Source organism: Folsomia candida, unplaced genomic scaffold (assembly GCF_002217175.1).
Source record: "Folsomia candida strain VU population unplaced genomic scaffold, ASM221717v1 Fcan01_Sc001, whole genome shotgun sequence".
NCBI classification, from domain to species: domain Eukaryota; kingdom Metazoa; phylum Arthropoda; class Collembola; order Entomobryomorpha; family Isotomidae; genus Folsomia; species Folsomia candida.
This window is the reverse complement of record NW_019091193.1, coordinates 18571643-18594497: the sequence shown is the minus strand read 5'-3', so window position 1 is coordinate 18594497 and position 22855 is coordinate 18571643. Positions and strand designations below refer to the sequence as shown.

The window sequence follows — 22855 nt, the reverse complement described above, 5'->3', positions numbered from 1 at the left end:
ACCGTCATGCAAAACTCTTACTTTCCCACACCCTTCAGCCGTGACATAATTTATGAACATCTCCTAAGGTTGTCAAGCACCTTGATGAAGATTTATGTAAGGTATTTTATTTTATGAATATGTTTGTTTGAAATAAAAAAATATAAGTTTTATGCAAGCTTATGAAAAATAAGAAAAATTAGAGATATTTATAAACATATGGTCCCGAAAAAACAGCGGATTTGTAGATATTAATTCAATGACGAGTTTGCAACATTTGTCAGACAAAGAGAAACCTCCGTCGGATGCGGATGCCGTGGTTAAGGATGCTAACGACAAAACAATGCAAGGGGACGATGAGAAAATTCAGGACACGAATTCTATTGAAGAGCTAAAGCAATTAACTAACTTGATCTCCATCAAACTAACCGAAAATACCAAAAAGTCTTCAAAAATGAAGAGCATTTTTAGTTTCAGAATGACTGTCCCAATAAGAAGCCATATTCTTCCGCCAAGATACATAAGAGATCCAGATCAACGTCATCCTACAACATTTTGGCAAAAATTTCGCCGATTTTGGAGTACGGCCTGCCTACGTCGTATGCAAAGAAGAATTCGTAGACGCCGTAGGAGAATTGTTTTGCAAATTTTGCAAATTCAAAACAATATTCATAATCGTCCACATTCTAGGATATTGCCTGTGTTTTCTCGAATCTGGGAAGGACTTGCAAAACTACTTCGACTACGAAGGGCTTATCGGGTAGCCCCCGAAGGTCAAATAAACCAAGTAGTTGCACCCGGTGTTACCATTGGTACTCATGCTCACGACCCAATGGTGCAACCAACGCCAAATGGATCATCCACTGTCGGAAACGCTTTTTCTTCAACAACTCATGGCAGTACATTGCGACGAAGAACACAACTCATAGAATTACTCAATGTGAACAACAATGTGACGGTATTTATATAAATGAATTTTCAAAGTACTTTGAAGTGTTAAGAGCATTTCATAAAATTACAGGAGGGCGGTTGCCGTTTAAACCAGCAGATTGACTTAATTAAAGGCAGTAAATAAACGCAGAAAGAATTTTTACGAGCTTACTAACAATGAAAGTACTGAGGGGTTGTTTACTATAAATGAGACTGAAATGACTATCATAATAAATACAGCATTTATCTATGTACTTTATAAATAAATGCGTAGCTTTTTAACCTTACAAACTTATAACACTACACTAACTAATCAGTCAACATATAAACTTCCATCTGCGGGTCCCAAGTAGCGAACACCTGTAATTGAATAACAATGAAGATATTACTAAAATTTACCAGATATTAATTGGTTACACATAAATATTATTCGGTGTCTAATAGTCACCAATCAGAATAATGTCGATAATTGTCCAAACTCCCAGCCCTCCGAAACTGAAAAGCTTTCCTATTCCCTCCTGCCAACGTCCAAGATAGAATCTATCGGCTCCAAACCCACCCAGCGTAACACTCAAGACGAAAGTAGTGGACCAGCGGTACCCATTCTTCCACTTGCATGGCATATTTCGGCTAAACCAACGACTCCCAAGGCAAATAACTTCTGGACTGACAGTACAATTAGCCCTAATAATCCCATTTCAAATTATAATATTCAGGAAAATTATAATCACGGCTGTAATGATTCAATTGTGCCATGCTTACGGGAAGGAATTTGGTGGAGGTCCAACGGAGTTACAGCCCTTCATGGAATTGCAAATTTGTTGCCACATGGGAGTTTGGTAACAGTACTGGCATATCATGTGCCTTTTAAACTCCTTACTCCCCTGCACAATTTATATAAATAATAAGCTGTACTACATGAATGCATGCAAATTCAACCCTGTATATAAATTAGTAAATGCTAACTTACTTTACACTCGACTCCATTTTTAACTTTGCAGGAGATAGTAATGTTCTCTCCATATCTACACTTCTCATCAAGATCACACTGAATACGGAAATAATTAATACATAAATCATAAATAAAGATACCCAGTTTTCATTAAAAGTCTCTGATCTTACCTGAATACACTCAATCTGAGAATACATTTCGGAGCAATTTGAATCTTGTTGGTTCATACTATTGCAATTCCCTGGAGAGTCTGATTTTTTCTGTAATATTTGACGTGACCCTCAATAATTCATGTACAGTAATGAATTTCAATTTCTTTCATTGAATTGGTGGATTTCATATAAAGGATTGATTCATAAAACTTCACTTACAAAATTGCTATTTCTGCCAAATTGCTTGCTGCTGATATGTGTATGAGAATTATGTTGGCTAATTACGCTTGACTGTGATTTTTCGTCTCCACGCGTTTTAAACCCTCCACCTCCATTCTTTGGATTATCTATAGGTGTTAAAGCCATGTTTATTTGATAAGCCAATTTTTGTTTAAAAATTTCAAATTGAAATTACGCGTTTTTATAAAAAAGTATACCTCGTCCGTAAACGGTACATAGCAGCACGGCGCTGAGTCCTCCTATTAATAAGCAGCATCCTCCCCTTTGACGCATTGCACGCATATAATTTGGTATTTTTTAGGGTTTTACTATTTTGCAATGTATTTTATAAGAGAAGAATTAACTAGTCTTTATCTAAATTTTAACCGAAGAATCGTCGTGGATTTTCGTCATTTGTTATCAATTTTAATACCCCTAACCAAAGACGAACGCAAATAAATTGTTTACTGTATTCGGAATTTAATTTATTATCCTGTATATATCAAATCCTGACAAGATGCAAAATATCGCGGAGGATAAAATAATTCCAGATAGATACTACTACATAACAATCAGTATTTATTTTCCCAAAATATTATTACACATTATGCGTTCAAAACAAGTGACAACCATCGCGCGTTACATCGTCTCATCTCATCTCACTTGAATTTCTCAAGTCAATTTTCAGTCACAATTCTCTAATTGATGATGAACTTGAGTATTTTGGAACTGTACGGAGAACTGTATGTAAGGAACACTGTAAGGGCTGCATCGTGTTATCTAACGATTATGAAATCACATGTGAAATATACATATGTGAAATTGTGACGGAAAAAGCAAACCTCTTTTGAAGGGGAACAAAACATGGCTGTGATTATATCATTGGAATTATTAGAAATATATAGATTTAATGGTTTTAGGCCAAAGATTAAAATAGTTGATTTCTTATTATGAGGAGACTCGGCTTGTTCATATGGCTTCATCAATGCAACAGAAGAGTTAAATGTGTCATGATGAGACTTGCAAAAAAACGCTATGCAGAATTTTGTGGTTTTCATATTGATATTTATTAATGAGTTTTTTAAAATTAGGTTAAATACATCTATGACTAATCTACTTAAATTGCAAGTGCCACTTTTTAACATAATGTTTGCTGATACGAAGGTGTTAATATTGTCAACAATTTGGTGTATCAGATATTGAACAAGTGTGGTTTATAAACTTATCATCAGCTTATCATTAGACACGTCCAATTTCATAAGGTCTTCCACCAATCAGGAAAATCCACGATACATTGTACCCGTATATAAAAATATGGAATGGTTAGTAATTAGTAATACGCTGATGAGCATAGTAGCCTATAATTTGATTGAGGAAAAAAGCCGTATTAGTAAATAATATGAAGCTCGTGATGTTTACTTTGGTTATAAAAAAAATGTTCATCATCCAACCAAGCTACCTTGGACTTTAATATCCACTCCGAGACCTTTCTCCATATACATACATTATATATCAGTCTTGTTGGTGAGTATTGGTATATATTATATACTATATATGATGTGTTATATAATATTAATGCTATTTGTGCACCGTCATGTCATCAGCTTAAGTTAAGAAGACATACTGGACTGGACACTCGTAGTTCAGTCTCAACTTTCGGACGCTCTCCACTCTAACTTTAATAACTCCTCCAACTTTCCTGAAATCTTTCTTAGTTTTGTGACTACAATTCTTGCATACTTGTCAAATTCTAAAACTTTTTAATTTTTGAAATTATTCGTTCACCATGGGCATTGATGTTAACCAAGAAGTGTTTGGGGTATGAGACCTAGATGCATAAATTATCAAGAAATAAATTATAATGTTAATTGATTTTAATATCCTTATTATCACAGGCTTACGCCTTCTATGCTGGGATTTTATTGGCAAAAATGATGGTCATGATTCCACTTACAGCGAGACAAAGATTCTCAAAAAAAGTACCAACAATATATACTGTCATATATGTATAAACTGGGCTGTAGAATTACTTTAGAATATTATGGAATCATTCCTCTATTTATTTTTATACCATGCATTCAGGTTTTCACTAGTCCGGAAGATACATCCTCAGTGAAAGGAGCCAAGGTCGCATATGACGACCCAGACGTAGAGAGGGTTCGACGGTATCAAATTTACATATTTCTTCATATCCCTTTATATTTATTTATTTTATGCTAGTCAAATAGACTTATGTGCTTTTTAATTGTATATTTATAACGTTGCAGAGCTCATTTAAATGACCTGGAAAATATTCTCCCATTTTTCGCCACGGCCTTCCTTTACTGCTTCACCTCTCCAGCCTATGGAACGGCAAATTTGCTGTTCAAGGTTTTCACGGGTGCCCGTATTCTTCACACATTGGTCTACGCAGTGTTTCCGGTACCACAGCCTGCAAGAGCGATTTCCTTTTTCGTGGCCATGTTCGTCCAAGTTTACATGGTGGTCAAGATCATCAGTCACTTTGCATGAACGTCAGGTTTAAATTCTTTGAGAACGTAAATAGCAATTCCACAAACAAACCTAATAATATTAGGCTAATATTCAAGTATGAAGTAAAAGCTGGATGTATCTTTTGGGTAATTACTCATGTACATTCATAAATGTATCACTGCTTGACAAATAATTAGTATTCGAAAATAAACAATCCTTTATGTCGTGAATCCTCTATATAATTAATTTTTTTAATGCTTTGAAATAATACATACATGTGCTAGAATTAGGCATTTGTCGTCAACATTATAGAGTCACATAATTATGTAATTCATTAATAGCAAACGCATCTGTCCGCTTTACAGTTTTGCGGATATTTCATACAATGTTCCATACAATATGTTTCAGAACCTGGCTGTTCTTTAAAGCTTCCGACGGGGTCACAACTTTCGAGGCATTTACATTTATCCTGAGGACAGTTGGGTGGATACCTCAAACAGTTGGTATAACACCAATCGTCCATTCCAGGTTCCGTTGTGTAATTTCCGGATGCAAGGCAAACTTGCGACCTAGTCCCCATACGAATTTATTTTTCATATTTTGTGTGAGGTATCCAAAATCATGTAATATGTAATATGTACCTGACAACCAGCGGTTCCACTTCACCAGTTATCACGTTCTGGCTGTAATACAAGGCATTTGGATGTGGAATTGTCACAGGCGGCCTTCCACCAGTATTGGGAATTATGGCTATAAAATTAAACTCGACTTTTGAATCTCATCCCAGTCCGTAAAGTATAATTTAGCGCAATGGGAATTCTTTTAATATCAATACCAATGTCTGCACAATTTATAAATGTTTCTTGTGGTCCACATCCAACCTGCTCAAGTTGCAATTTTTAAATGAATATTCACAGTAAAATTATCCTTTTTTGAATTTTAAGCTCACTGCTTCAGTGCCGTTTTTGCAGGTTCCCCAAGTATTTGCTTAAATTTTGGAAATTATGTATAATGCATAATTGTATTACAAACACGATATAACTTAAATAAAAATAAAGTTAGCTTTAATTTAAATTGGAAATGATTACCAGCAACGTACGTCCACTGAAAAAGACACTTTGAACAACTAATATACTGCGGGAGCTTCACTTTCAAAAAGAAAGTCTTTTTCTTCTCCGGTGATATGATCATGTATCTCTTTGCTACCTTTCCATGCGCGTTGAACAACTCCAAAGTATTTCTAGTTGTAGAAACAAAATCAAATCCAAATATGCACATGAAATGCGATGGTAAAATTTTATTCTATTCTTACGCATCCAAACAGGACTGGGAGACTTCCTGCTTAGGATTATCGGCTGAGCACAACTTGAATTCAAAGGTACCCTGATGGTTTGCTATATACATATATTTACATACGATTATATACGATTAATTATTTATGTAAGCCTATGTAATTACCCGTCAGTTCGATTTCTACATCGACCAACTGCAAAAGTAATAATACTTGCAAATTTCTTCTACTTCAGAAATATGCTTTGTTGAATTGGAAACACAATACCTGTCCTGGGGCATATCTACGCACGATTATCCCGTTTCCGTATATTCCTCCCGTTTCATGAGGTCTTGGCAATGGATCAGCGTAATTATCCCCACCTCATAAATAATATATTTCAAGCTTATAAATTACACTCGTACTCATATTTTATGCAGTAAGGTATACTGATTTGTAGTCTTACAAATTCCACACAACCCATGGTTTTGTTCAATCATTACTGCAAAATTCCACACAAAAGTAGAGTAGCACAATTGCACACATAAGAATATTATAAAATGAAATATGCAAAATATTAAGTCTGACCTGAAGCCCCTCCACACCAATTTTGATTATCATCGTAATTTACAGGTACTGCATACCCGAACCTCCACATTGCATTTCGTGCGGGTGGATTCATCATTCTGCCGTGGCCTTTAATTTCTACAACCTATATATTACAATAAGTAAGTATGTACTTATTAAACACCCCTTAGACAGACGTCTAAACAAAAAGTCTCAGCTTACCTCAAGTAAAAGGGAAAGAATCCAGAAACAGTTAATTACTTTATGCATCATTATGTAAATGCAGAATCTGTGTTTTTTTTAACTTAAAAATTTGTAGTTTGAGATTTCACCAGTGAATCAAAATCTAAAGTACCTATACTGAAAATTCTCGAGTTTTGCAAATCTTCACCCTGAACTGAATCTGAGCAAAATGAGGAACAAGCTCAAATTTACACTCGTTAAAAATCCAATCCACATTCATATACCCAACGATATGGAAGACTTCAAATCTTGAGCCCCCACTGTCATTACGACATTATCGCATTTCTAATCAACTTCCTCAGCGGTCACATACGTACGTATCATGTATGTACAAACCAATGTCCTTATTACATACAACCCAACAAGCAAGAGACTCGACTTTTGTTTTTCACAAACATCCGTCAATACGGTTGTTACCATTACTATTCATCTTTAGACTGTTTTACGTTACATCGTTTTCAGGATGGCGCATGGTCATCATCCCCGAACCTAGTATATTGACCTTTCACAATGACACTAGGAGATCATTAAACATAAAAAGTGTGTAACATTAGTCTCGTAATCAAGACACCTACACGCATTCCATGCATAGATAAATATACACATATGTAGTTTATAGATATGTATGCTTGCATAGGTATTTATGAACATGGTGGAAAAATGAAACTGAGCTATAAATCCTCCCTATTAACATATGACGGTTATATTTTATTTTCTGTTAAGCAAATCTTCACCTAAAAGCATAAACACCTTTCAGCAGTACAGTTTTTAGGCGGATTTACTAAGCAGTTGTACTGGCAGTAGGAGTCAGCTCCATCATTTTCCTTAAAGCTGCCAATGGCGTGACAACCTTGTAAACATTTGCATTTGTCTTCTGGGCAGTTTTGTGGGTACCGGAGACAATTTTTTTGACACCAATCATCAATCCCTGGATTCTCCTTAGTAGCCACACAAACTTGAGACCTTGAGTTGAGTGAGACATGCAATTATTAAGTATTTTACTAGCTGCCAAAGAAAGTACAAGTAAATTAAACTTACTTCACAACCAGATATTTTCTTTTGCCATTATCGCCTTCCTTTTCTGGTTCTAAAATTGCATTTTGAGGAGGTGTAACGAAAATAGGTTGCTTGCCAGGTGGCCACGATCCAGAATTCATAATGATCCCAACGTCTAAAAGTTTATTTATTTTATAGAATTTTAACAAAAGACATTAAAATTATTCTCTTATTGCCTGCGCAGTTTTTAAAGACTTCTTGGGGTCCACATCCTTTGGCTTCTGTCCCATTTGGACATACCCCCCAAGTATTCGCTGTAACAATGGACAAAGCATGCATGATACTATAATCAAGGCCATACTAAGAGATCTTATCCATGTATGCGTATATGTACATACCAGCAATGTACGTCCACTGCATTACGCATCTGTTGCAAGTGAGGTGGTGTGGCAGCTTGACCTTTACAATAAAGTCTTTGGCCATTTCATCCGAGGTCACGTAATATTTTGTATCCCATGTTTCCCCATTCAAAACTTTTAACGTGTTTCTGTAAATATCGCCCCATATTTTGAGAGGTTGAATTATTGCATAGATAACTACGCTTATATACGTATAATGTAGTACTCATTGAGACAATCTTCAGTCACTTCCTTCGTTTCGTCTTTTACAGGACATAATTTGAACTCAAAATAACCTAAATGATTGGCTGTGATTTGTATTTCAGTCTCAATGATCTACAGTAAATAAACAATCTTTCATTAAGTTCACTGTTCATCATTTAATATCATCGTCAGTATGATGGCAAGGTATGTGTACCTGTCCAGGAGCGTATCTTCTTACCACGATACCGTTCGCAAACTGTCCCCCAGTTTCATGATCTCTTGGGCTGGGTTCAGCGAAGTCATCACCACATACGCCGCATTTTTCTCCATTCTCATAATATTCTTCGGTCACGTAACATTAATTATTATTAATTTTCCTATTGTTTCAGTTGTCATCAAACTTACTTTGAGCCCCACCACACCAAAGCTGATTGTCGTCGTAATTTGTAGGTACTGCATATCCGAACCTCCACATTGCATTTCGTGCGGGTGGGTTCATTAATCTCCCGTGGCCTTTAATTTCCACAGCCTATTTTGAGCAATAAAGAATGGTACCTTAGAGCTTGACACACTGCTAACCACAAAATATGGGCAGGATAATTTATATTTTCATTACCACAAGTATCAAGTAAACTGATATGGGGAGTAACAAAGTTAAAACTGATGCAGATATAAATGCACTCTCACTCTTCATTTTTGTCAAACTTTGCATTTTGCCCCAAAATAACTAGTCCCTTAAATAGCAAGTGACAACTGCACAATTATGTTTTAAACTGATTTAGATTGAATGATCGATGCTGATAATATGAAAACCAAGATGAGACATTCTGAAACTTGCTGACCCCAAAAGCCTTGTGATCATCACATATTGCTAGCAACAGAAATTTTATCTCGTATAATAAAACGAGACGATGATAAAACACAGCAATCGTGTATAATTTTCAGTCTTTCTTGTCAATGCCCGAATCCAATTTCGCATATTTTAAAGTGACCAAAGTAAAAACGACTTGTGTGTGCACACACAATATTGAAATGCATATCATAGCGCAGTTACTTCTTGTCGTCATTTACTAAACTGGTTCCTGACCTCTAGCAATGTAAATCTGATTAATCCAACAATACGTGGTTGCTTCTTTGATATACGTTGGACGTGGTGGTTGGCCAGCCGCACCCAAGCGAATACAGTTACGGATTAAAATATGCAGGTTGCTCCGACCAGTGATCAGACAGAGATTAATCTGATTCCTTATTTATTTGTTTCACGAGTCTCAACTGATGCCTGTACATTTTAAACATTCTGATTGACTACAGTTTGCAAGGTTTCAGTATCCTGTTGTTGCCGATCATCCGTTGCTAAATAAAATATTCCACGCGCACTATGCCAAGAATAATTGAATCATGAAATTATGAAAAACTGTAGGGTGATCTGATTATATTGAATTTTTTTAAATTTATTTATCTATTGAATACCTTGTTGACACCGCATCGCCCATAAATACAAAGGTTTTTTCGTCCGATTCGTCACAGTGACAGTTGTTCAGAAAACTCAGCGAAATCTTACTCCCGAGTTTCCTAAAACATTTGCACGCCTTATATTTCTTGGATTCATATACGCTATCCGTAAAAAATTCGTGGGCTCGACTGTGGCTACAAGCTGTAAATATTATTAAAGGTTGAATTGTTTTATGCGTACATGTAACAATATAATTATTTTAATATAGAGTACAATCTATAACATAACATCATAACATTATGAGTTGTTACCCAGATCAAACGGGAAACACCCGGGTTGATTTATTCCATCATTGGGATAGAAATCAACTGTCCCTGTTCATTAGGATAAGATGATAACGAATCATGGTGATACTATGAGTTATTTACATGCATATTAACATTACCCACAGTTCTGAACAAACCCAAAACTGATGTGTGAATGACATCTACAAAATCGGCATCGGATTTATCCAGTCGTCGGTCCAATCTGCTGAAATTATATAATGGTTTTGCAGGATCAAGTCCTACATGAATTTAGTATTTTTGGTAACTTACAACGCAGTGTCACTCTTGTGCATAAGCATTAATACATCAAAACTAACCGGTTATTCTTGAAGGCTTTTGTCCTAGCTTTTCCTCTAGTTTTTGTCCAACAATTCCAGACACGTGAGCCCCCAAAGAGTGCCCAATTATATGCACTTTATCAATTGTTGTTGCATTTTCGGATATCAGAAATAAAGCGAGGTTGGCAGTTTTGACTGCTACGACGCCTGTATTCTTTACGGCTTGCTCATATAAGGGAGGTTCAGCTAAAAGGCTCCAATCCACAAGTATCACATTCAATTCGGTGTTTGTCTCCAGATAAGCTTTGATTATTTAGAATTCAGTCAGTAATAATCGCATTGTACTAAATGCACATATAATTACCATCCTTCAATTTTTTGGGATATATATGATTGCATCCACTCCCAAATCCATGGATTAAAATTTTAATTGGTGCTTGAATCCTGAACAGAGATTCGTTGAGCTTGTCAGTGTCTCCAACCAGTATTTCAAAGCCTTTTAATGGGTTGTCACTGATTGAAAAATAAATTGTTAGTATTGCGCACTTATTAATATCCTGTTAAAAAGAATGGCAGATTAGAGTCTCACGCTGTATACAAATAAAAGTGCACATGATCTGACGATTCTTTGGTACAAATGGTGCCATTAGTCGAGAATTGAGTATTTGAATCGACGACTTTTTCCAAACTTCTCACTGCATCTGGGTTAGAAAAATTGTTAATATTCTGGCCTTTATTCAAGTTGGATACTGTCAGACGACTCGATTTTTGGTTTTCATGTGCCTTCAATCTAGCCAACCGACAAAGGATACAAATAACAGTTAAAACTTGAGACTTTGGGACCATGTTTTTCTAATTACGTAGTTCTTACTTATTAGCAAATAATAAATATTTAATGGTTTTGAACCAACAATTGAACAAAGTTTTTAATCTTTTATAAAAATCCAACACCAGGATTTGGGCTGCTCCATAATTTATATGTAAGTATGTAGCTCTAATTATTCCAGTCGTATTAATAATAATTGTTCGCAACATTATTGTTTTCAATTCATTTCATGGATAAGTATTAATTGTTCGTTTAATTTGAAAAAAAGTAACGGGAATCCGATATACGTGTTTCGATTTAATTGTGTGCACAACCTTCCCTTGGACGGAGTTGAGGTTGAGGTCACAAGTTCCTCAATGCCGTGAAGCATCAGCGGCACATTAAAATAGCTGGAATATGATAAATATATATGTGCTACATACATAAACAATTTCTAGACACTCATTGATGTCAAATAATTTTTGCGAATGAATTTATCGGGTTTCCATCATTATTGGTTGAACAATTGTTCTACCGTACTTCGTCTTACACATTTACGATGGCGTGTAGATGTACGTACACACGCCATGGTAATATTTCTAATATATGAGATGAATGCGATTGTTGTGAATTTATTGCAGCTTAGTAAAAACACTAAAACTATACATTTCACTCTAATTGGCATATAATTCATCAAATTATAAGTATTCTAATTTATTGTAGTAAAATAAAACACGATGGAAAGATTAAATGCCCGGAACTCGGAAGCATTTACTCTTCTTCATGGAGCAGGTCATACTTTTGGGAAGCGTCTAACCCAAGTACGCACAACTTATTTTGGTGGTTGTACCATGGAATTAGATGCTCACATTATCTCGTTCGTTGTAGACCCAGCTAGAATCCTTGGTTGAGGACAACGAACATGAGGATGAAGATCTTCCCACCATCCTCCCCAGAGGCCTGCCCACCGACCTCACCTTCGCCTACGAAGGTATCAAGTGCACTGCACTAAATTATATTATAATGCGTAAGTAGTATATAATTTTGCACTATAATATCTCAGAGTTTGCCATCGAACGAAAACAATCGCTCACGTGTCCACGAGGACTCAAAGACGAGGATGCTCGACTCCTACCCTTTGTCCCCGTCCGCACGGCTAGCGACAATGATAACCTGCACAATTTACCAGATTCGACCAAAAAAGAAGCCAATCGACATTTAATCATTTTGGTCGATGCCACCGAGGTCAGAATTTATTCTTATTTTTTATATATTTATCATTGAAGTTACAAAAGCATATATTCAAATATTAATTAATTTGGAATCGTCCCCCCGTCGGGTTTGAATTTAGTCTAATTTTTTGAATAACTTCTGACGCAGGAGCAAAAACAGATGAACATTCTTAAAACTCAGGAAATGATGAAGAAAGCTGAAGATTTTAAAAAGACCAATCCCAAACCTGAATTAATTAAGCAGGGTGTCCACCATGACTTAGAACCCCAACCTGTTGAAGAGCCACCGAAGCCAGAAGAACAAAAAGATCCCTTGAAGCCTCCACCAAAACCAAATGAGACACTCGATAAATTAGAGAAAGAATTAAAGAAGGTTGAAACTGCATTAAGAAAAAAAGCACCTCCACCCAAGAGTAAATAATGCATAACAATATGTGATTAGTGTAAATTTATAAGGAGCTAATTATTATCTCAAATTTTATTCAGCTATGAAGGAACAAAAGAAAGCATCATCTGAAGAAAGTGATGAGACATCTAGCAATGAGAGTAGTAGTGATGAGGAAATTATGATGCCACGAACAGGGGGTATCATGCCTGGAATGGGGGGTATGATGCCTGGAATGGGAGGCATGATGCCCGGAATGGGGGGTATGATGCCCGGAATGGGGGGTATGATGCCCGGAATGGGAGGCATGATGCCCGGAATGGGGGGTATGATGCCCGGAATGGGGGGCATGATGCCCGGAATGGGAGGCATGATGCCTTGGATGGGAGGCATGATGCCAGGAATGGGGGGTATGATGCAAGGAATTGGTGGCTACGATACTGGCTACTATCCAACAACTAATTACCCGAATCCTTATCCTGGTCGACCTCCCCGAGGGCCGGCTGGTAAAGGCCAAGGTGATACTCGATGTAAAGATTCACAAGCAAAGAAAATCTGCAAACCTAAGACACCAAAATTTGTCAAGAAAAATCAAGGGCTCAACTTTGATTTCCTACCACACGATAATTGTTGCACTGAAGTGGAACTTATAATTGAACCAGATGAACCTGACCCGCTGGAGTGCGCAATTAATAATGGAATTATGCCCATCGTATGTTGTTACATGCCTCCATGTTTATCGTTGGACCCAAAATCACCATTGGGCGCTAGCGTTGCCAACAATGGGAGTGGTAACAACTCGCATTATGCTCACTCTCAATCTCAGAAGGGAAGTGGGCAAAACAAACTTGGGAGTATATCTGGGGGGCCAATAAGGCAGACACTAATCGGTGGTGCCTCACCAACCAAGCAGTCAAATTCGGTCAATAATATCGTTTCAGAAAATGATATTGGTGAAGTTTTCCATAGTTTAGAAGACATTGATGAAGTCAATTTGGATGAAGATAATGCTGTACCTGCCTGGGCATCGCAACATCGTCAATCGAATCCAGAATCTTACCACTCGAATGGGTCGTCGCATTACTCGCCAAAGGCCAATATTTCAAATCATAACTCTCCTGGGTCATACCATTCGCACCACTCCTCTAATGGATCAAATCACTCTGATAGAGGCAAGCACAAGAGTTTACGTCATTCAACTCAACCGTCAAATAGGTCAAACAACTCGCACGCCGGATCTAACGATTAAAACAGCACTTAAACCTCGCTAAGACTTTCGTCTCATGTGTGAATAAGTTTGAGACTCAAATACAAACTTTTCTTGTGCAAAACTTATGATTTGAATAAATACACAGCTCACAATTTTTAAGATGCAGGGAATATAGTACAGAATATAGTTGTTTATTATTTGCTGTCATCGTATTATTATTTAGTGTCACTTATTCCACAATTGTTTCAATTCGCTAGCTACCAATCCGACGAGTAGTCAGTCATGTGGCCGTGCATTATTCGCAAAATAATATTACACACAAATATCAGGCCCCACAGCACTACTGCATCTTGCATATGTCGAAGTACAAGCATGACCAAGTTGTAAACTGACAATACTAGAATTATAAATATACTCCACTCAATGCTGAAAATAAATGCGTCGTAGAAGAATCTGGCGGAATGGCCCAGGACACCGGCCTTTTCTGGGTCTGTCTCTGTGTACACAATGACGAATCGGACGAGGATGTGGACAATGAACATAAGAGCCCAGAGGACGATTACATCTCGAACTCGGTTGATGAGTATCAACACCACGTTGTACAATGCCATTAAGAGAATGATGAATACAGACCATTCAGTTGAGAATACTGAAAATTGAATTGAATTGAATTGAATTGAAAATTGAATACTGAAAGTTGAGAATACCGAAAGCGTCATAGATAAATCTTGCAAAGTATGCCAACATTCCTATCCCCATTATTCCAACCATTGTCCTTTCCTGTGGGGCGGATAAAAATAATCAATGTTTTATATCTACATATGCAAGAATCTATATGCAAGAATCATGTAATTCCACATTCGCCAACTTACAATAAAGTTTTCTCGGATCAATATCCTCTATTGATTTGTAGTGCTGATTGTATAAATACAGTCCAGACTGGTATCACAGATTTAAGCCAATTTGATGAGATAATTAAATGTAGGTATGAGACATGAAAAGTTAATTAGTAGTAAGTTTGATCTTCTCAAAATCAATTTTATTTCTATGGGCTACATTTCTCATTACGCATTATTATTCCAACTATATAAATTATTAGAGTTTTATGGCGTGGTTGGCGTCATCCTTCGGAGGGGGTGCGCGGGCCATGGGGGCGAAAACCAAATGATTTCCAGATGAGCGGTAGAGGATTTGGTATGGCAATTGTTGGGAATTGCTTAGCCGTGGATCAATGTCGAAAGGACTGAGGTCAATCCCGTCCAGCGCCCCATTCGACCACTGCAAGCACCCACATCGCAACATTAATCAATAGGCTATGGTCATCAATATTATTCATCAAATTAAATGTGACAAACCGTATTGGGTCGGCCGGAGGACGGTGTGCTAAAAAAGCATCTGCCATTTCGAGTGTGTTGGTGCTACATGTATAACATTAAAATATTTAAACATGCAATTTGCATGCTATACGGTGATTAATTTATACACGTATCAAGGATTATTATACAAACATAAACTTACATTGCTGTGGTCTAAATCTGATGATTGTTGGGCAGGCTTTGCATAATCCTCTGCTGATCTCAAATACATCAATTGTTGGAGTGGGTTAAATTGTGAATCCTTTTAACCAATCGATTATTAATCCATATGTCAATTATTAATTCATATTTATCACTTTATTAACTTACTTGATAAACTTTAGTTGCATCCACCAAGTTCAGCTGCCCAATTACAATAATCGCGACGGCGAATGTCAAACATGTTACAGTTCCCATTTAAACTTTTACAATAACTTATTCAACGTTACGCAGGGAAATTTTGTGAGTAATTTTTTTTGTACGGGAAAATAACTGAAACTGAAAGCTTTATATATCTGGACCTCTGTCCATGAAATTCTAGGTCACCCCAACAAAGATCAAGATCAAGGGCTCCCTGCTTCAAGCAAGGACGGCATAATATTATCATAATATACATTTCACCAGTCCTAGCACCAGGATATTAACGGTAAATGGGCCCTTCAAAAGTCTTAGACACTGGTTTACTGATCACTGACCATAAATCACCAGAGGATGCTATTGTATTGCTCCAGTAAGAATTAACTAGGTCAGAATAATATAGGCCAGGCAAGGGACCCGTTTTCTCTTGCTATGCAGTGTTTTTGCAGATATAGGACCATTTATTACTTGGTGTCCTTTATCTTTGCCTTGACCTATTTATCGATTTAAAACTATGTAGAAAACACCACGTTAGTTAGGTAAGAATTTTAATTAAAAGCGGAGTTAAAAAATACATAAATTATTTAAATATATCATTCTAATCGAATGTGTTTGTAAAATTATCTCGAAATAATAATTTGAGTAATTATTTGACCGTGGGGTAGTTGATGACCTTTGAAGACATACAATTCTCAGAACACTTGGAATTATGAATTATGTATGGATTGAGGCAGTTTGAGACGTTTTTTAATTCTTCTCTAACAAGGAAGGGAACTTGAGACTCTCAAGTTGAGACTAGACTCCTCAACTCAACACCAACCGGTAACAGGCGTAAATAAACATTTCTCTGAACCTTACATTCTGCTGACTGACACTAATACAAATTGTACTTACGAAAATTAAATTTGTTTAATTCGTATTAATCTAATCTCTGTTACTCCTGCGTCCACTTTAAAGTCTTGACTTACTTGTATACATAGAAAACCGCTGGATGAACCTTTGTTTGCTTATGTTATATGATTGATTAGCCATTAGTTATTTATTTCTGATTTTTCATTTACTACGCGTTCAGCAAAGTGTCCCAAATTATTATTATATAGTCAGCAAAGGTAAGTATGCAACTTGATCAAACCCTCACTATTTATTATGCATTATGTCACTTGGGTTAATTAATAATGATATTGTCCTCGTCGTTAATCTTAGGTCAAGGAGGTTGCATAATTGTTGAACTGGAACCCACTTTGACATTGCTAGCCCACAACTAAAAAACATGAGTGGCACTATTCACCAAGAGGACGCCAATGTTGAGGAAGTAGTGAACGAAGATACTCCCGTTTTGAGTATAAGCCACCCTCCCCCTAAATTAGAGAAAGAAATTCGAATTCCTGTCCTTAAAATTGAACAGCTACAGCTAGAAAAATTAGTAGGAGGAGGAAATAAGCATGTTAACAATGGAAATTCTTCGATGATTGAAGTTCGAGATGGTGCATCTCCACCCCAGTTGGATAAATGTATTGAGGATGACAACATTTCAATCGCATCTTCAAGCACAACCACTCCAGACGAGTACAGTTGTAGTATAATGGAATCTATATTAAAGCAGAGCCGTTTAACAATCACAGATACATCAGATAAGCCCAAGAAAGAAAAGGCTAAGAAGAGGAAAGCAGTCAAATCAAAAAAGACTCTGAAACCAAAACAGCAATATCTAAGAATCAAAATTGCTCCAGCTGCCTTTGGGCGAAGAAAAGCGGCAGCGGAAGCTGAAATAGATGAAGAGTCGGATAATGGAGAAGGATTGGATATGGATGATGTGGACGAGTCTTGTGCCAGCGACAGTAGAAGAAAACTACGAAGCCATGGTGGTGTTAGTAGTCGTGGTGGGGGAGACGTGGATCAATCTGAAGACGAAAGTGATAAACGCCAAGATATGAGAAGATTGCAGTTGCAGAAAATCGAGGACAATAATGGGGACCACGACTCAAGAAAATCGGATGACGATGACGACGGGTATCACGATGATGACCCTGAACATGAGTGGAAACCTGTTCGGGCCGCGATGGTTGCGGCGTTGGAGCTTGTTGCAAAAAAACAAGTAACCGATGATATGAGGATGGAGCGACGGATAAGGAAACAGGTTTTGAAACCTTTACCTCCAAAGGGAAGAGGTAGACGAGCCATATATAAGCGTTTGAACAAGGTACAAATTTTACGTTTAGTTGAAATGTAGATTATCAAGTTTATTTTCTTTCTTTTTTGTATTCCAGCCTATGAAATCATATGAACACACTGCTGGGATAACAACTTCTGATTCTGTTTATTACGACCACACCTTTTTCCATGAAGGAGATATCATATGTTTATTGCAAGACCTCGTTGGACCGCTTTATCCAGATTTGACTAGACAAAGATTTTTTCAAATTAATGGGTGAGACTATACAATTACTGTTGCATGGATTACTGTTTGCGGGAGTATAATAATGAGTAAAACGATATGGTAATATTACCATATGTATTTACATATGCAAATTATTCTATACAACAACGACAGAGAACTTTTACTGCCAGAAATTAAATGACATGATGAGAGAACAGAGTAACAAAGAAAGAAGTTTCATTTGACATTGGGTTCCCACAGATTCATCAAAGTTCCAACCATGGATGACTGTGCCAGCTTGACACTATTAAAACGAATCATTCCTGTACCGGAACCTAAACCTCGGCAAGAAGCAGCAGATGTTATCTATGGAGAACCTTATCCTGACTCAATAAAGAATGAGGAGGATGAAAAACATGACGCGGAAATGAATGATGATGACGATGATGATGAACCTTATCGATTCACATTACTTGACTATCGACCTGGTACTGATTTTTTTTACTTTTACTCATATATATATATATATTTCATAAAGCTATCCAAAACATACATAATGCAATTGTATTTGCAATTACAGCCAATTCTGCGGAAATAATGGTCGTCCTGGCTCAACTAAAATTCGTTATGCATTGCCCACCAGACTTTTACTATGGACATGATCTTTTAATCAATCGGACTTTTAGCAACAGTCGAGGAATATACGCACGACTCGGCCGAGAAATTTATGAATATGACGAAGAAGAACTTGGCGAAGTAAAAAGAAAAAATAGTTTTAGTGACAATGACTATGACGTTGAAACTGTAATTGAAGAGCCATCATCTCAAAGTATAAATAATAGTAATTCCAATAGTGTTAAAGGTGATGACAACGAGTCGATAGCTAGTTCTAGTAATTCTATTCAAACTAATAATTCGAATAACCATAACTCATGTTATGGGGCTGCTGATGCTGAATCCAGTTCCTGTCATGTTATATCAAGCATTGTATAATTGTTTTATGATTTATTAAAAGTGATTGTTATTTTTAGCTGGTTGATTGTCCAAGAAAGAGTACATTTGGATGTCCCATATGAGTGAACCATACAAATGTACTCTATTAATTACAAATATATAGTTTTTAGTCTTTTTAGTCTCACGAGATGAGAGTCTCATCTCATGAGACTACTCTTACGATTCATAGTCTCACAATCAGTCACGGAGCAAACTCATGATGAGTGACATGAGACGTGCTTTTTATGCCGCTGACTTTGAGCAAGTTCATTTTATTTTTTACCTTCTGGTTTTAAAAAATGTTCACACCGAAGATCATTAAAATGAAGTGAAATTAGCCAACCATTGGTCGGTAATAATAAATACAGCTTCTTTTGTAAATGAGCACAATTACTTCTACAAACTATATTTGATTTGTGAAAACTTTGGTTTTGGATTTGCTGATCACCTGCCAACTTGTAAGTTACACTTTAGTAGTGATTCACTACACACACGGTACAAAAATTTGAAACTGATACTGCTGCACTTATTACCTGCACATTATTATTTTCCAATTGTTAGCTCTACTTCCTCTTGGTGATAATGCACCCGTTTCCTGTTCGACAAGTTATTCTGGAGTTCCGGCCATTTTTTCTCATCACGACACGTCTTTTCACACGGTGTCAACACACAACGCCGTTCGGTTCCCCACTCGCCCAATCTTCTGGCCCTTGTACTTTCTATCGTAGAAAAGGCCTGATTTTCTTGAATGGAGAAAAATTGTGTGATTATTCTACAAAAGCTAAATGCTCATCATCAAGCCTCAACACGTGTCTTGGTGATGCCCGATTACTATGTATCGATCAAACACGATTTTTATATAAAGGCTTTAATCTACTCCATTTTGGAAGTCAAGCCTCCACACCTTTGATTCCTGAAGAGCTAGAGTAATTTTTATTTTATTCAGATTTTATTATATTTTATTTTATACACATTTTCTTTGCTTGTCTATAATTCACAACTTGTATAATGTCACGTAATTATTTCTGTTGCTTTGCAGTCAAAACGTGTATGAGGACATTGCGGATGAGACTCTGGAAGCGTTGTACACCTACTTTGATGAAATCTTGGAAAGTTCTCCCGTCATAAATAATGGTGATGTGTCTTTTAGCGTAAGTCAAAAATCTAAAGGGTTGCTCCACGAGATATGGTAATGAAGGTGATTCGAAAAATCGAGTTTTTTGAAATCCTTCTAGTATGTGTTGGGGGACCCTAAAAGATGGTCAAAAACCGTTGTCCGCGATTTTTGAAAATTTCGGTGGGGGCGGTAGGAGGGGGAGTGGCTTTTGTTGAGATCCCACTTTTACGCGCCCGGTTTTGCACGTAGGGACTTCAAATTTTGCACACACATACCTTGGGAAAATCAAATTGCGGGCCTTTTTTTCTTTTTTTGAAATAAGGTCTTGGTGACCGTGTGCAGGTCAAAATGCGCGATTCGTTAGATTGGTCTTAAAATGGTCATGTGGGGTGTCGTTGGAAAGCTAAGGACTGTACGAATGCTTCTGAATCAGTTACGCACCCCTCTGACCTCAGCGGAAGGTCATAGCCCCGTTTTAAGGTCACAATAAAGAATTATTTATTTTGACTTTGTCATATTTGAATGTGTAGTGTTTACGTACATACAAAATTTTTAAAATACGAAACATCGAGTCTACGATCTGTGGAATTGATGCACTGCAGTGTTATGAATCGTTGTCATTTGTAGTTGTCGCGATTTCAGTTTGACATGTTATTTTTTTGCCTGCATGAATTGTTTTATGCGAAATACTTGCATAACTATACTCTACTCGTACACATCATTCAAATTCAAGCGTTTTGTACTCAACAAATTCATGACAAATTTATTTTTTATGCATTGTAAGTTTTCTTGTATTTGTTTTTACGTAATTATTAATTGGGAAACGTCTAAAAAGTATCAATTGTGTTTTCTGTGTGAGTAAGAAACGAAAATTATTGTACATGCACTAAGTTCGACAGGTAATCTATGGACATGGTTAAGAAACATGACAAAATATTTTGCCAGGTGCCGAGGATATAAGAGACAGCATTGAAACAGCTGAAAGTTATGTCGTCGAAATATCGGTCAGCCTGGAGTTCTGAAAAAAATGAGGCGAAAGCTGTGGAGTTTTGTGAAGACTTCAAGCAATACACTGTAAACACGCGCTAGTTATGTGTTCCCAAGTATAGAAAATAAACAATTAATCTATTTATGTAAATAATGTATAGTTAACAAATTTAATTCAAGTTGATTATAGAAATTAGTACTACATTGGGATGACAATACTACTCGTCAGAAGCAAAAATCGCTTCGAGAAATTTTATGCCGAAGTCCGTGGAGTGTAAGTTCAATATATGTCGTCATCTGTATCCTAGTAGGTTTTATATTGCGGGAAAAAGATTGATCACGACAACACTGAAATGGCGTAAATTCGAACGCAGTAGAAGCCGTTTTCCAAAAGGTCATAAACGTAAACATCAATTTGTGCAGCATATATTAATAACAATTTGATACTTGACATTTCGTAATTAATAAATGCGTAAAAACAAATACAAGATATAATAAAAACTTAAAATTGTATGCATCAAAAATAAATTTTTCGTGAATTTATAGAGTACAAAACGCTTGAATGATTATAGTTATGCAAGTATTTCACACAAAACAATTCCATGAAGCAAAAAAAATTCATGTCGAAAATGACGAACTGAAATCGTGATAACTACAAATGACAATGATTCATAACACTGCAGTGCATCAATTCCACAGATCGTAGACTCGATGTTTCGTATTTTAAAGATTTTGTATGTACCTAAGCACTAAACATTCAAATATGACAAAGGCAAAATAAATAATTATTTATTGTGACCTTAAAACGGCGCTATGACCTTCCGCTGAGGTCAGATGGGTGCGAAAGTGATTCAGAAGCATTCGTACAGTCCTTAGCTTTCCAACGACACCCCACATGACCATTTTAAGACCAAAATAACGAATCGCGCATTTTGACCTGCACACGGTCACCAAGACCTTATTTCAAAAAAAGAAAAAAAGGTCCGCAATTTGGTTTTCCCAAGGTATGTGTGTGCAAAATTTGAAGTCCCTACGTGCAAAACCGGGCGCGTAAAAGTGGGATCTCAACAAAAGCCACTCCCCCTCCTACCGCCCCCACCGAAATTTTCAAAAATCGCGGACAACGGTTTTTGACCATCTTTTAGGGTCCCCCAACACATACTAGAAGGATTTAAAAAAACTCGATATTTCGAATCACCTTCATTACCATCGTGGAGCAACCCTAAAGGAGTGGTGGTCAAAGATATTAAATAATTAATATTGATTTTTTTGATTTTTTCGATATTCTCTTGCAGAGTGGGGTTTTAACAATCAAACTGGGAAAACACGGCACCTATGTTATTAATAAACAAACGCCAAATCGTCAGATATGGCTCTCGTCGCCAACAAGTGGTCCTAAACGTTACGATTATATTAATAAGACGTGGATTTATCGGCATGATGGTGTTTCCTTGTATAAATTACTTGACGCGGAAATTCCCAAGATTGTTGGGCTAAATAGTGTAGATTTTACAAAATATTGTAATATTCAAACAAAATGAACTAAATTTTATCTGAGGACATCAAATATACACTGCTTGTAAAATTGATAAGGAGAT

General features: G+C 36.7%; 8 protein-coding genes across 10 annotated transcripts; 3 read left to right on the top strand and 5 right to left on the bottom strand.

The window, feature by feature from the left end:
• Positions 1-914: 914 nt before the first annotated feature.
• On the bottom strand, positions 915-2869 carry LOC110847625 (TM2 domain-containing protein almondex). 2 transcript variants are annotated; one of them, XM_035858652.1, is made up of 7 exons: positions 2451-2869; positions 2233-2360; positions 2032-2141; positions 1880-1957; positions 1672-1793; positions 1358-1593; positions 915-1269 (listed from the first exon to the last, which is right to left on the bottom strand). In XM_035858652.1, exons 3-7 carry the CDS (start codon positions 2086-2088, stop codon positions 1223-1225), a joined length of 540 nt encoding a protein of 179 aa, XP_035714545.1. In that variant the 5' UTR covers positions 2089-2141; positions 2233-2360; positions 2451-2869; the 3' UTR covers positions 915-1222. The 2 variants fall into 2 exon arrangements, with proteins under 2 accessions (XP_035714545.1, XP_021950297.1); XM_022094605.2 differs by having other exon boundaries at positions 2032-2121.
• Positions 2870-3837: 968 nt separating this feature from the next.
• On the top strand, positions 3838-4934 carry LOC110847634 (microsomal glutathione S-transferase 1). The gene is made up of 4 exons (XM_035858688.1): positions 3838-4051; positions 4128-4211; positions 4315-4397; positions 4500-4934. Exons 1-4 carry the CDS (start codon positions 4019-4021, stop codon positions 4741-4743), a joined length of 444 nt encoding a protein of 147 aa, XP_035714581.1. The 5' UTR covers positions 3838-4018; the 3' UTR covers positions 4744-4934.
• On the bottom strand, positions 4935-7339 carry LOC110847614. Its single transcript, XM_022094593.2, has 11 exons — positions 6764-7339; positions 6563-6686; positions 6441-6476; positions 6263-6357; positions 6163-6190; positions 6017-6098; positions 5793-5944; positions 5654-5691; positions 5540-5585; positions 5346-5454; positions 4935-5273 (listed from the first exon to the last, which is right to left on the bottom strand). Exons 1-11 carry the CDS (start codon positions 6812-6814, stop codon positions 5039-5041), a joined length of 996 nt encoding a protein of 331 aa, XP_021950285.1. The 5' UTR covers positions 6815-7339; the 3' UTR covers positions 4935-5038.
• A 132-nt stretch (positions 7340-7471) lies between these two features.
• Positions 7472-9479, bottom strand: LOC110863258. The gene is made up of 8 exons (XM_022112516.2): positions 8999-9479; positions 8788-8911; positions 8597-8724; positions 8405-8514; positions 8179-8327; positions 8017-8094; positions 7823-7955; positions 7472-7747 (listed from the first exon to the last, which is right to left on the bottom strand). Exons 1-8 carry the CDS (start codon positions 9092-9094, stop codon positions 7519-7521), a joined length of 1047 nt encoding a protein of 348 aa, XP_021968208.1. The 5' UTR covers positions 9095-9479; the 3' UTR covers positions 7472-7518.
• Positions 9480-9615: 136 nt separating this feature from the next.
• On the bottom strand, positions 9616-12417 carry LOC118438419 (phospholipase A1 VesT1.02-like). Its single transcript, XM_035858635.1, has 7 exons — positions 11029-12417; positions 10804-10952; positions 10479-10742; positions 10281-10400; positions 10147-10209; positions 9853-10036; positions 9616-9758 (listed from the first exon to the last, which is right to left on the bottom strand). Exons 1-7 carry the CDS (start codon positions 11283-11285, stop codon positions 9671-9673), a joined length of 1125 nt encoding a protein of 374 aa, XP_035714528.1. The 5' UTR covers positions 11286-12417; the 3' UTR covers positions 9616-9670.
• A 2678-nt stretch (positions 12418-15095) lies between these two features.
• On the bottom strand, positions 15096-15961 carry LOC110841994. The gene is made up of 4 exons (XM_022087699.2): positions 15757-15961; positions 15590-15688; positions 15427-15489; positions 15096-15349 (listed from the first exon to the last, which is right to left on the bottom strand). Exons 1-4 carry the CDS (start codon positions 15841-15843, stop codon positions 15167-15169), a joined length of 432 nt encoding a protein of 143 aa, XP_021943391.1. The 5' UTR covers positions 15844-15961; the 3' UTR covers positions 15096-15166.
• A 653-nt stretch (positions 15962-16614) lies between these two features.
• On the top strand, positions 16615-19190 carry LOC110842513. The gene is made up of 5 exons (XM_022088266.2): positions 16615-16892; positions 16987-17983; positions 18051-18211; positions 18422-18648; positions 18741-19190. Exons 2-5 carry the CDS (start codon positions 17054-17056, stop codon positions 19151-19153), a joined length of 1731 nt encoding a protein of 576 aa, XP_021943958.1. The 5' UTR covers positions 16615-16892; positions 16987-17053; the 3' UTR covers positions 19154-19190.
• Positions 19191-19208: 18 nt separating this feature from the next.
• LOC110842515 (frataxin homolog, mitochondrial) lies at positions 19209-22846 on the top strand. Of its 2 annotated transcripts, none has more exons than XM_035858678.1 (4): positions 19209-19611; positions 19715-20079; positions 20193-20304; positions 21216-21774. In XM_035858678.1, the coding sequence occupies exons 2-4, from the start codon at positions 19736-19738 to the stop codon at positions 21228-21230; spliced, it is 471 nt and encodes a 156-aa protein (XP_035714571.1). In that variant the 5' UTR covers positions 19209-19611; positions 19715-19735; the 3' UTR covers positions 21231-21774. The 2 variants fall into 2 exon arrangements, with proteins under 2 accessions (XP_035714571.1, XP_021943961.1); XM_022088269.2 differs by lacking the exon at positions 21216-21774 and adding an exon at positions 22553-22846 and having other exon boundaries at positions 19210-19611.
• Positions 22847-22855: the final 9 nt, after the last annotated feature.